Raw genomic sequence first — 12,434 nt, forward strand, 5'->3', positions numbered from 1 at the left:
CTTGAAAGCTGCTCCTGCTTGGCTTGGCGATTTCTATTTCATTTTAAAATTTTTTTACCTTAACTATGCCTAAGCGCAGATGCAAACAGAGAGGCGTTCTTCCAGCCTCATCTGGTACTTCAACGGCGAGACAGGTGGCAATTACAGCGTATGCCACACCGGCTGGATCGGGCACATCCGCTGACCAAGGGGGGCAGACCTCGGTCTTGCAGAAAGCGAAATTTCGCTTAGCCTTATGGGTCCTGGAGCTCCTCCGCAGCCCGGGAGGATGTCGGGGACGCCGTCGGCAGCGCAGGAGGCGCCGGAGACGAGTTCTCCGTTGACGCTGCTGAACTCACCCCTGACCCCAGAAGTATTCCACAGCTTGCCGACTCTCTTGCACTCGACAATGGAGAACGGAGGAGCAGTTGCTGGTGAGGAAGCAGGGACAGAGGAGCAGCGAGCTAATGGGGTAATCCCCGGAATATCTTTGCCCCCTCCTCTAGTAAGACCTGAAGTCATCGATATGGAAGCAATCTGGAGTGGACTTGAATCAATACATAAGGTATGCTCTCAACTCTTTTCTTCAACACAGAATACTAATTTACAAGTTAACACTTTGGAAGAGAAACTCCAAAAGCAGTCCAATAGAACGGACAATTTGGAAAAATTAGTGTCAGAAATAAAGGCTTCTATGAATTTACATTTGAAGGAAAAATCTTTGTTGGTTAGAAAAATGGAAAATTTGGAAAATGCAAATAGAAATTTAAATCTTAGACTGTTGAACTTTCCGGTATCCAAATTTTAAACTCCAAGAGACTTATTTAATTCCTTCTTACAATCAGTGTTGAAATTTCCTGAAAATAATATGCCACCGCTCCAAAAACTATACTATTTGAATATTCCCAAAGAAGAGAAAAGCAAAGGGATTGTATCAGGAGACTTGGATCTCACTGGTATGCTGGAAACATCAATTCAAGAAGAAATAACTGTTAGAGCAACTTTACTGGTAACCTTTGTTTTTCTTCAGGATAAAGAGGCAGTTCTCCGTTTATTCTATAGGACTGAGAATGTGGAATTTCACGGTTCCAAAGGTTCAATATTCCCTGATGTATCAAAATTGACGCAAGCCAGACGGAAGAAATTCCTGGCCTATCGACAGTTAACTTTGAATATGGGAGCAACCTTTCAGTTACATTTTCCCTGCAAATGCTGTCTTACCTACCAGAATGTTAGATATATATTTTATGACCCTGACCAATTAAATTTCTTTTTAGAGGGTAAGATGGAGTCTAGAGCTCCAGATCCTTCCATACAGTCCTCTATCCAGGCAGATGGTTAAATCCAACCGCACTCTGTAAATTTGTATGAGTTTTTCTTTTCCTTTAGATCCAACTTCCCTTGGAGGTGATGGACTCTCTCTTCAATATGTGGACTCTGATTAGTCATATATGTGGAATTATTATATATAATTTAATATAATTATTTTCTTTTTCAATTGTTAATTTCTTTAGATTGTTGTTAAACAATCTGTGAAAAATTATAAATAAATAAATTAAAAAAAAAAAACTTATGCTATACTTTTTCATACTTTTAATATCTACCAGAAGAACGTCACTTAACTTAATGGTGATCTGTCCTTCCTTCACCTCTCCCGACATGCATGTTTCAAAGTGAAACTTTTCTTCAGGGTCGAGGTAAACATTTAAGGGAGCCCATTCAACCTTAGAACTAAGGTACAGCACAACCACACACTGTTCTTAATGTGACCATGCATCATTCCTGAATCTGCTGCAGGAGAAGTGTAGGAGTCTATGCCACTGGAAATACTGCTCAGTGAAATCAAATAAAACTGCAACTATGTTCCTAAGTATGAGTCATACTTCAGTCAAACGTCTGTAACTTGGGGACTGCCTGTATTACCATAAGACTATCAGTAAGGGTCATTGCTGCCATTTTGAACCCTTACTAGCTCTGTGTTGGGAGCAAAAGGGAACTGCTTCCATCACGAAATACTAAACCACCAGAAAGAACCCCCAGGTAAGTCCTGAGGGGGGATTAGGGATATTTGGGGAGTTACTTTTGAGGAGCAACAACTCTGGAGGTAATCTTTTGGAGGGATTAGATTGGTGAATATGCTTTGGGGGGTATTGGAGTATAGCCTTGGGGGAGGGAATCAGTTCAGGACAGAATTTAAGGGGATTGGGATGGGATTGGGGAAAAGGTCACATAATTTGCTTTCATTGTTTTCCTTTGGCCCAGCTCCATTTAATGTGTTTTGCAAGATAGCATGGGAGCACTTGTGCTAGCTCCTAAAAGAATGTCATGTGGTCTTTGTGCAGTAAAGCACCACACATTGGAGTCTATTCTATAAAAGAATGTAGGTGCCTCCTTTCATTTATAGACTATTAGAGTAGTTGGATATATACATCCCTGATATTTAGGTGTGAGTACTTATGGCAGCATGGTGCATGCATAAATGGTAGCACCTAGTTTATAGAATTTCCCTGGGGCAGATCTTAGCATACCCCCCCTGCATTCACCACATGGACTTGACAGTTACTGCTCCTTAATTTTTCCATCTCAGGTGCAGTAAGTGCAAAACATTACTGCTTTCATAAATGGGTCCTATGATGATTTGATTCTATATTCCTTTTAATAGTTCTGACCAATGGTAATGATTTATAACTTGTTCATATAATGAGTCAAAATGTTGTGTAATCATGGCACCGAGGTTCCCCCACTCTTCAAATCCAGTATGCACCCAAAAAGAGGGAGCAAAAGCCTCAGACTAATGTAGCAGTATAGAACCAAAAGGTACAAATCAAAACTGCTTTAAATACTTTCACTGGCAAAATAACTCCCTCACAGAACAGCTCAGATTTAGAAAAGGGCAAAGTCACCCGGAGGCACGTTGAAGGACTTAGCTGACAAAAAACGACTTGAACTCCAACGCTGTCATGTCTTCTCCAATCTTCCCAACAAACGACCTTGTTTCACCAATGTTTAGCTCATCAGGGGAACAAATAATACAGCCTGGAAAAGTGCAGCCATGCTGAGACCATACAATGGCATACAGTCAGGGCCTTCAGGGGATTCGCCCCACCCCCTAAAGGCTTCAAGGGCACTGCTCTGAATTTTATTGGTTGAGCAGGCAGGAGGCAGATGCTGCTGAACCAATCAAATTCAGATCAGCACTGTCAGGGCCTTCAGGGGGTTTCAGAGAATCCCCCGCCCAAGAGCCCTGCTTTTTTTTTGGGGGGGGGTACGTTTTATTTGATGCAGTTTGACTAGTTGAGCAGGCTGCCTATTCAACAAATCAAACTGCATCAAGTAAAAAGTAAAGAAAAAAATTAAAAAGCAGGGCTGTAGCACTGGGGATTCACTGAATCCCGTGAAAGCCCTCACCGCACACCACTGAAAACATATATACATTTGCATACGGTAGTTTCATGTTGGTTGCCTTTTCCAGTTTGAAAAAATGAAATGCTTTCTTTTCAGGCACTATTAACCAACACCCATCTAAAACCAACTTCCTTAACTGGAAAAGTGGCATATCTCTGCTATGGTTCCCTGGTTCAGAGGCACTGTGCCAATATCGCTGTCTGCCCAGAAGCAGCCCTCCAAGTATGTTATTTATAATTGCTAACTAGCCAAAATGATAAACAAGGACTGTAAAATCTCCATATATAATATACTGTGGAGTCTGATGATACTGATGCAGACTTTATTATATCCACAACTTTGGAACAGTGAAAATCACCCACAACTATGAAAAGAATGAAGACTTCCATTTTTCTGTGGATTCGAGGGGTCAGCTCCTTGGTTAAATCTCCACATATAACATTCATTCCTAGAACGAGAGATTGGTATCCAGTTTGGTTGGCATTATATCTTTCAAATATTTGTTGGCGGCTGGGTGACTCAGACCCACCCAGCAGCAATATGGCTAGTGAGGATCCTCAAGCCCTACCAGATGAAGACTCCTGGCATCTTTCCCTCCATGAGATCGGGGGGGAGGGTCACTAAATTCTACTCCTCCACCCCACTCCCATCCCCAGTACCTTGAAATATTCTAGCTTTTCATTGTCAGTGAGCAGCACCACATTTTTCCTGCTTCCGCCGGCCCAAACCTTTCCTCTGACACAACTTCTTTTGTGGGACCACGAAGTTGCATCAGAGGGAAGGCTCAGGGCCAGCATGAGCAAGGGAATAAGCTGCCGCTCGCAAAAACCTAAATGATTTAAAGGTACCCTCAATTACCTTAAATGCTTTTCAAAGACGCCTATGACTTCTGATTTCTTCCATTTCCATTAGAGACCTAACAGTTTTTCCTTGCAGTTGGCAATCCTAATTAAAATGCTCCTTTTGAAGCTAACTCTTCCCTATCCTCTTGTTTCAATCCCCTCCCCTCACATCTCTCCCTATTAAGGGATGTTGTTTTTTGTTTTTTTTTTAATCTCAATGTATTTATTCACTTACCAGTTCCCACCTTTCCCTTATTGGTTCCACTAAGTTAGTTTGTATTGTTCTCCCTTCTAATTTTCTTTTAATATTTTTATCCTGATAATTGTTAACTGTTTAGGTATATATGTATTTGATAAACGGTATATCAAAGATTAAATAAACTTGGAAACTAGAATACTTGTGGGAGTGGCAGGGGTGATAAGGGAGGGGAAGGAGAGAGAGAGTCCTGTACAGGTATACAGGTGAAGATTTTAAGTCCTCTATGAAACTAGAGGTGAAAACATAGCCCCAGTGGCGTACCTAGCATATGTGACACCCGGGGCCCATCATTTTTTGACCCCCCCCCCCATCTATATGAAAAATATGATTTTTAGTAACAATCTACATATCGCACAACAAGAGTGTACCTAGGAAAAGGCAGCATCTTAAACACTGCAGTGAGCACTAGAACACCAACACATACATTGTACAACTAAACAAACCAGATCCTGTACAGTCAATTGATCCAGTACAGTCGATGCTATCAGAAAGCCATGTCCCTTTCATGCACACAGACAGATACACCTTTGCCCAATATGGAATAATCACAAACTAAAATTAGAAATATGTAGACAAAAGTTAAACTGAACTGCCAAGAAACCAGACTCTGCATACAATGCAACACCACAGAAACAGTGACACATGTCCTCTAATACTGTGCAAAATATAAAGACAGTAGATGTAAATTTGAAAAACTGATACATAACAATCACCACTTTACAAATTAACAAATAAAAATAAAACAAATAATGAGAAATATGAAAATACCATTTTATTGGACTAATCCCCGTAAGCTCGGTCCTCATCCCCACAAACCACCTGATTCCATCCACACAATCCTTGAATTGTTTTATATTGAACATATTATATTAAAGTATAAAAAGAAACAATATTCTGTACAATTATCAATTTATAAATCAGCGTCTTCTCCCCACTCTCTGTTCCCCATTTCCCTTCAGCGTCCCCAGCCCACTCTCTCTCCACTTTCTTTCAGCGCACGCACATAAAAACAAGCAAGTACAGTTCGTTGTTTTTCATTGATGCTTTTGCACTTTGTAATTGTTTGAAAGACAATAAAACTTATTGAACTAAAAAAAAAAAAAAAAATTATTTTATATCATTTTCATTCTATTCATTCATAGAAATTAAAGTCTAAATAATGCCAGTCACATAACAAAACATGATTTTACAAAAATAATTCCCTGCAGTCAAGCCTGCAAGGATTACTAGATGTCTTTCAGCAGCTCCCCTCCCTCCTTCCCCGTTACCTTCATGGCCAAGTCAAAATGATCTACCAACAATAAAATTTTAAAAACACAAAGCACATTGTACGCAGAGAAAATGTTAATTATCATTTATATTCCGCGGGTTTTCAAAGAGGTCAAGGCAGATGACTTTATGCAATGTCACCTCAGTAACAACTATACAAAAATAGACATATATACCCCCTTCCTTTTTATTAAACCGCGATAGCGTTTTTTAGCACAGGGAGCTGCGCTGAATGCCCCACGCTGCTCTCGACGTTCCCTGCACTAAAAACTGCTATTGCAGTTTAGTAAAAGGGGCCCATAGTGCAAAATATAGATAGCATATATAAATTCTCAAAACGGACACATTTTGATCACTAAATTGAAAATAAAATAATTTTTCCTACCTCTGTTTGGTAATTTCATCAGTCTCTGGTTGCATTTTATTCTTCTGACTGTGCATCCAATATTTCTTCCTTTCTTTCAGCCTCCTGTATGCTTCCTCTCCTCCAGACCTCATTCCCTCCCCAATTTTTTTTTTTTTTTAATGTTTCTTTGTTTCATTCTGTCCCCTTCTTTCTTTCTCTCTCCATGCCCCCTTTCTTTCTGTATGTCTGTCTTTCTCTCTCTCTCCGTGCCCCATTTCTTTCTTTCACCCTGCCCCCTTCTTTCTTTCTCTATGTCTGTCTTTCTCTCTCTTTCCCCATGCCCCATTTTTTTCTTTCTTTCACCTTGCCCCCTTTCTTTCTTTCTGGATCCCTGTACCCCCCTTGCTTTAATTCTGGCTCCCCCCCTCTTTCTTTCTCCCTTCCCTCCCCCATGCCACCGCCGCTACCACCACCATGCTGCCACCACCGCTGGGGAGAGGCTGCCACTGGCCATCAGAAACAGGCTGGCGCCGAATTCGCCCTCCTTCTTTTCCCGCGGGCCGACCAACTCTGTCAATTCTAACGTCGGAGAGGACGTTCCGGGCCAGCCAGGCAACGATTGGTTGGCCCAGAACATCCTCTCCGACGTCAGAATTGACGTTGGATGGCTAGAGTTGCTCGGCTCGGGGAAGAGAAGCAGGGAGGGAAAATTTGGCGCTGGATTCTTTCTGATGACGGCAATGGCAGCCTTTCCCCAGCGGCAGCCTATTCCCCGATAAGTGGCCAGCTGTACACTCCCTCGGGCCTTGCACCCGGGGCGGACCCCCCTTGGTACGCCACTGCACAGCCCCTCTGGAAACCCCCCCTCCCAGAATAATAGGCCAATAAATACTACTAAAGGCCTAAGATGACTGAGAATGCTCTGACTAAAGCTGTCAGCCTTTGCATAATCTATGCTTGCTGAAATCAGCAAGCCAAACGAAACTTATGCTAAAATAAGCAAGTCAAGCGAAACTTATTCTTTTACATTGCAACTGGTACCACATCTGCTGTAGTGCCATAAGAACAGGGAAGTGAACATAAGAAGGATGAGGACGTGTCCTGACCAAGAATACAAAAATACATCATTTGTGAGATATATCCTGGAATGGGCGGATCCTTACTGGACCCTTTGCTCAGAATTGATGATTTGATATTAAAATGGCATTTGACGGGAATAGATAGTTATTTTAGTAAACAGGGTGTGCATACAGAATGACACAGCATGACACAAGATAATGTTAACCAATTAATAAATTGATACATGTAATGACGTTTGTAAGTAACCAATAAAAACTAACAATGTAACATGCACTAACGTGGGCCAGGGCTATCAGAAGCATATAAAAGATAGCTCTTTTGGCTATAAGGGGAGGACAGACATCCAGGTATACTCAAGCGCTTGAGGCATACTATCTGTCAGCTCCATATGCTGTAAGGATTTGCTCTTGTAACCTGTTATTGATTGTTAATAAAATATATATTAATTATACCAGCATATTGGGTTTCCGTGAAGTCAGTTATTGAAGGCCGTAAAAAAGCGGCTTTTCAGGGGGCAGGGTTATCATACCCACCCACTTTGGGTTCAAGCCCACCCAAAATTGAGGGTCTAGCTATACTCCTGGTTTACGCTAGTTAAGCAGCAGAGTTAGTGAGGTGGAATCTCAGATTTTATTCTGTTGCTTAAATTACCCTTCTTGCTCTTTAGCCCCTTCATGATCTTGCAACTGGGGCAGCCAGTAGAGGCAATGAAGAGGAGATGGTCCTAGCCCTAAAGGCTCTGGCGAATGCAGGGCAGCCAGAGAGTCTAAAGATCATCCAGAACAAGTATCTGCCAGGATTTTCATCTTCCAAGATTCCAGTGAGATGCCAGTGGGAAGCCACATTCGCCCTGAGTGGAATAGCTAAGAAAGACCACAGACGGGTAATGCTCTATGAAGTTTCTTTTCAGTATGCTATGCGATATAAAATTTTCAGAGCAGTAATATCTGAATTATAAAAAGCAGCCTTTGAAATGCACTTTACACATATCTAAAACACTGCTACTAATCCTAGTATGAGAGTAATTTTACGAGGTATAAAAAGATTTTTCACGCATTAAAGGGACACACTTTTTTTGTGTGTGTGATAAAGAATGCCTAGATTGTAGGCATCTGTAGCACGTCTATGGAGATGCGTAGGGACACTTAAGCATGCCCAAGGTGGGGTGTAGGCATGGTTTCACCTGGAAGTAGCCTTGGGTGGGCTTAAATGTCCCTATGCAAAATGCTAGCCTAAATGTAAGGTGTCTGCCCAGTTATGTAGATGTGATTCTCTGTAGGACATCGATGCATGATTGACACACGATCGGCAGCCACCTCTTAGACATCCACAGAGATTAGCATCCTATGGAGAATCAGGCCCAACATGTCCTCCTTTAGTGTTCCTAGCTGGGGGGGGGGGGTGTTGCTTCCTCCCTCTGTCAGCTTCATAGTATCAGTCAGGTCAAAGGAGTCTGAGAATAGGATTGTCTTTATCCCTTTCTTGAATTTCCAGTGTCCTTGTCGAGTCTTAATTCCTTCAGTAGGGCATGCCTAATTTAAGAATGAAGATTTATACTAGGTTGCAGTTGGTGTGAATCCTCTTGCACAAAATTGGACACAGATCCCAATGCAGGGCGATATCCTATACCACAAAAATAACCTCAATTTAAGCACAAAAAAGATCCAGCACAATTGCTTAAAGGACACAGGTTGTAGGCAGAAGAAACTCACAAAATATGGGTACTTAAATATATTATTAACTTGTAATAGGGGGTCCTCAGTGTGAGGTAGTAAGCTCCAAGGAGCAGATTGCAAAGTACCTGCTCAACTGCTTAAAGCCAAAGGTAGAAACCCCCCAGGTTCCTGCCACACACCATCATAGGCACCCTAAATGTGTGCTAATATAGTGATCTTAAGGGTGCAATAAATGATTCAAATTAAACAAAGCAATGAAAAAGAGTTTCTCTGCCCCAACCTGTGAGCCAACAGAGAAAAAACAACCGATGTGAGAAATTGTTCAATGGGCAGTAAATTACTACTTAGCTGATGACGCTGGAACCGTTGCCCAATTAGTCAGTCAATTGCATATTCCACTCTTAATACGGGCACCGCATTCCTCAAGCTATGAGTTGAGTGATCAATGTCCGTGCAAATGTCCGACCAAGCCCGGTTTCAAGGCTGAGAAGCCCTTTTCTCAAGGACTGACAAACTACATCTCCAAAAGGAAAGCCAAAAAACATCGTTGATTCAAAGGCTACAGAAGGGGGAGGAGTCAAATGAAGGCACGGGAACTTAAAACTCCGACAGGCTGAGTGCTGAGTGCTGACTAAAGGTCAGCTGAGCAAAAGATGACGCAATTTACAGGCCACAAAAATCAAATTGAAAAGCGGCCTCAAAACCTTGGAATGTCTAAGGAAAATGCAATGAAAACAAAAAATAACAATGAGAGGCACCATTTGGGCACCATTTACTGAATCTAGTCCTTTATGTGTAGCAGCATTAAGGGGGAATTCATGAAAAGATGTTAGGTGCATTTAGCGCGTGCTAATGCATTAGCACATGTAATCGTGTGAGTGCTTTCTAACCTCTAACGATGCCCTTTCCTGAATCCCCCCTGGCTAGCATTTTAAAAAACCCACAGTGACCACCAGGTTTGAATATTGAACATTTGAACAAAATCAAATTATGAATGCACAATTTCATTACTAATTTCAATTATATCACTCTTTTAATTTAGTTAAGTAATTAGGTAGTCTAGTGAATAGCTTTCTCTGCTCAAATTGTTTAAAGCTTTTGCAAATCCACAGGTTTTTTCATTATTTAATGAAGGATATCAGTTCAAGAAGAGGTTCCTATGTGGTGTGAGGGTGGGGCTTTGGGTTGCCGGGTAGAGAGGGGGGATTTGTGGAAGCAGAGGGCACCTCATTTGGGTCCCGAATGTTATTTGGCCAGTAGATATTAGGAAGCAATTCTATAAAGTGGGAGCCAACATTTAGGCACAAATTATATATATATAATAATTATTATTATTATTATTTTATTTTTGTTTACCGCCATACCCAGGGAGTTCTAGGCAGTTCACAACAAATAGATGAATTACATACAGTGCGATTGAAAAAAGAAGAACATAACAGGGTAATCGAAGGGTCAAACTAGTTTACATTGACAATTTAGGTGAAGGAAGGGCTAATACAGAGCACATACGGAATGTACTGTAAGAGAATACAATTGAATTTATAAGAGGGGGGGAACAAAGCATATTATATGAGAGGGGGGGAGCATGGATCTTGGAAGGAGGGAGGAAGGGGAAAAAGTAAAGGAAGGTAGGAAGTGTTGAGGGGGGAGGGGAGAGTTAAGGATTTGATCTGTTGCAAAGAAGAGTGTTTGATCTGTTTTCTAATGTGGAGAGCATATATATATATATATATATATGTAATGGGCTGGAGGAGGGTATATATATATATATATATATATATATACCCTCCTCTAGCCCATTACATGAAGAAGACTCCCCACCCACCACCAGAATGGATCCCTTAGCCCCACCTCCACAGTTGAGATAGGCCCCCCCTAGGCCTACCTTTGCTCCCTGGTAGTCTAGTGTTGGTTTGGGGGTGAGTTGCTTGTACGAAGAAAAGCTATGGCAGACATTTGATACCAGCAGCTGCAAGAGGCAGGAGCAAGGGGGATTTGCTCCTGCCCCCAGTACTCCCATTGGATCACCAGGGAGCAAAGGTAGGCCCGGGGGAGATCTATCTAGACTGCAAGAGTTTGGATGTGTCCTGGCCAATATTCAGTTGTGACAATAATTTGCAACAGGAGGTATTATTTTAAATGGAATGCACCACATTGCTTTTATAAACATTGTTCTAATTCATAAATCATTTTTCACAACACACAAATCACAAAAGCAAAGCTAAAATCAAATAAAGAGCCAGCGTAATTAATTAAAGATTATTTTAACAGAATTAATGCTCACCATTTCAACATCTCCCATGTCCTTGTGTAGGTGCAAGACATCGCTCTAAGGGTATATGTGAACCATGAAGCCTTTCCTGTGGTTCGAATGGTGGCATCTAGAGTCCTCCTGGATTCCAATCCCACCACCACCGTACTGATACTCATGGCTAATGCTATGCTTAAGGAAAACAACCTGCAAGTAGTAACGTTCACCTGTTCACAGATGCAGGCTTTGTGCAGAAGTGTGGCTCCAGATCGCCAAGCAGAGTAAGGACTAAACTGACAATTGATTAATGCAATAGTGCCCACTATGTACTGCAAAAATGTATTTTTACATTCCCCATATGCCATTTTAGAGTCCAACTGAGTAGCACTAACAAAGCCCATAAAAGTAGGGAATATGAGAAGAAAGAAGGCTGAATAGACCAGAGTCTACTGAATGGCATTTTTAACAAAGTCTAGATACTAAGGGACTCTTTACCTAATGGTTGTTGAGCTCTAACGCATGTTTAGAATGCGGAAAAGCTTACCACAAAAAAGCATTAAAGTATTTTGAGGGAATCTGCCTGCTAGTGCATGCCAAACATGCGTTATTTATATTTTGATATATTTTCAGAGGGAGCGAGGCGTGGTGTGGGTGGGGAATGGGTATGGAAGCATTATTCAGTTGAGAGAGAAATAAAGACAGGAGAACCAAATCCACAAACTCAAAGTCGCAAAGCAGAGTCCTAATGAGATTGGTGAATACTATTTATCATACAAAAGTCCTTTATTCATCAAATAATTGACAATTCAGACTCAATGACTTGACATGTACATGTTTCGGCCTCAACCGGCCTGCCTAAGGAGGCTTAAGAGTCTTGTGGGTAAAACAAACCCACACACATACAAACTTCCAGTATGATGATAAATATATTGGTTCGATGAAACCTAACACACGCAAGAATCAAAACTACTCTTCATGCGTGTGTTAGATTTCATAGAGCCAATATATTTAGATGTATAAGCTATTCATATCAATAGCAATATTCAATGCTTTTATGTGTACTGTAAAGCTCTATTTTGCGTAGAGAATGGGATGTTCATATTATGAACAAGGATAAAAATGTATTCTCAATACAATACAAAATAGAAGAAAAAAATCCACCTGCTAAGACGAGAGCAAAAATGGATTTGTGTTTTGAAAACATGCGATCCCACCGGTTTAAACTCCATGATTGCATAATAAAAAGTTCTATCACATAATTTAAAAAAATTGCTATTAGAACTAATGTGTGAAACAAATGGAAAAAATGTCAAAAATGGGCAAAAAG

General features: G+C 41.1%; 1 protein-coding gene across 1 annotated transcript in view; it reads left to right on the forward strand.

Moving 5' to 3' along the window:
• LOC117346769 (vitellogenin-1-like) overlaps window positions 1-12,434 on the forward strand; it is a 138,571-nt gene that overhangs the window by 51,650 nt on the left and 74,487 nt on the right. Inside the window, exons 9-12 of the mRNA XM_033916849.1 lie at window positions 575-706; window positions 3,481-3,606; window positions 7,848-8,063; window positions 11,171-11,388. Of these exons, the coding sequence (XP_033772740.1) occupies window positions 575-706; window positions 3,481-3,606; window positions 7,848-8,063; window positions 11,171-11,388 (692 nt within the window). The remainder of the gene's footprint in view (window positions 1-574; window positions 707-3,480; window positions 3,607-7,847; window positions 8,064-11,170; window positions 11,389-12,434) is intronic.

The sequence above is a fragment of the Geotrypetes seraphini genome, chromosome 12 (genome assembly GCF_902459505.1).
Source record: "Geotrypetes seraphini chromosome 12, aGeoSer1.1, whole genome shotgun sequence".
NCBI classification, from domain to species: Eukaryota; Metazoa; Chordata; class Amphibia; order Gymnophiona; family Dermophiidae; genus Geotrypetes; species Geotrypetes seraphini.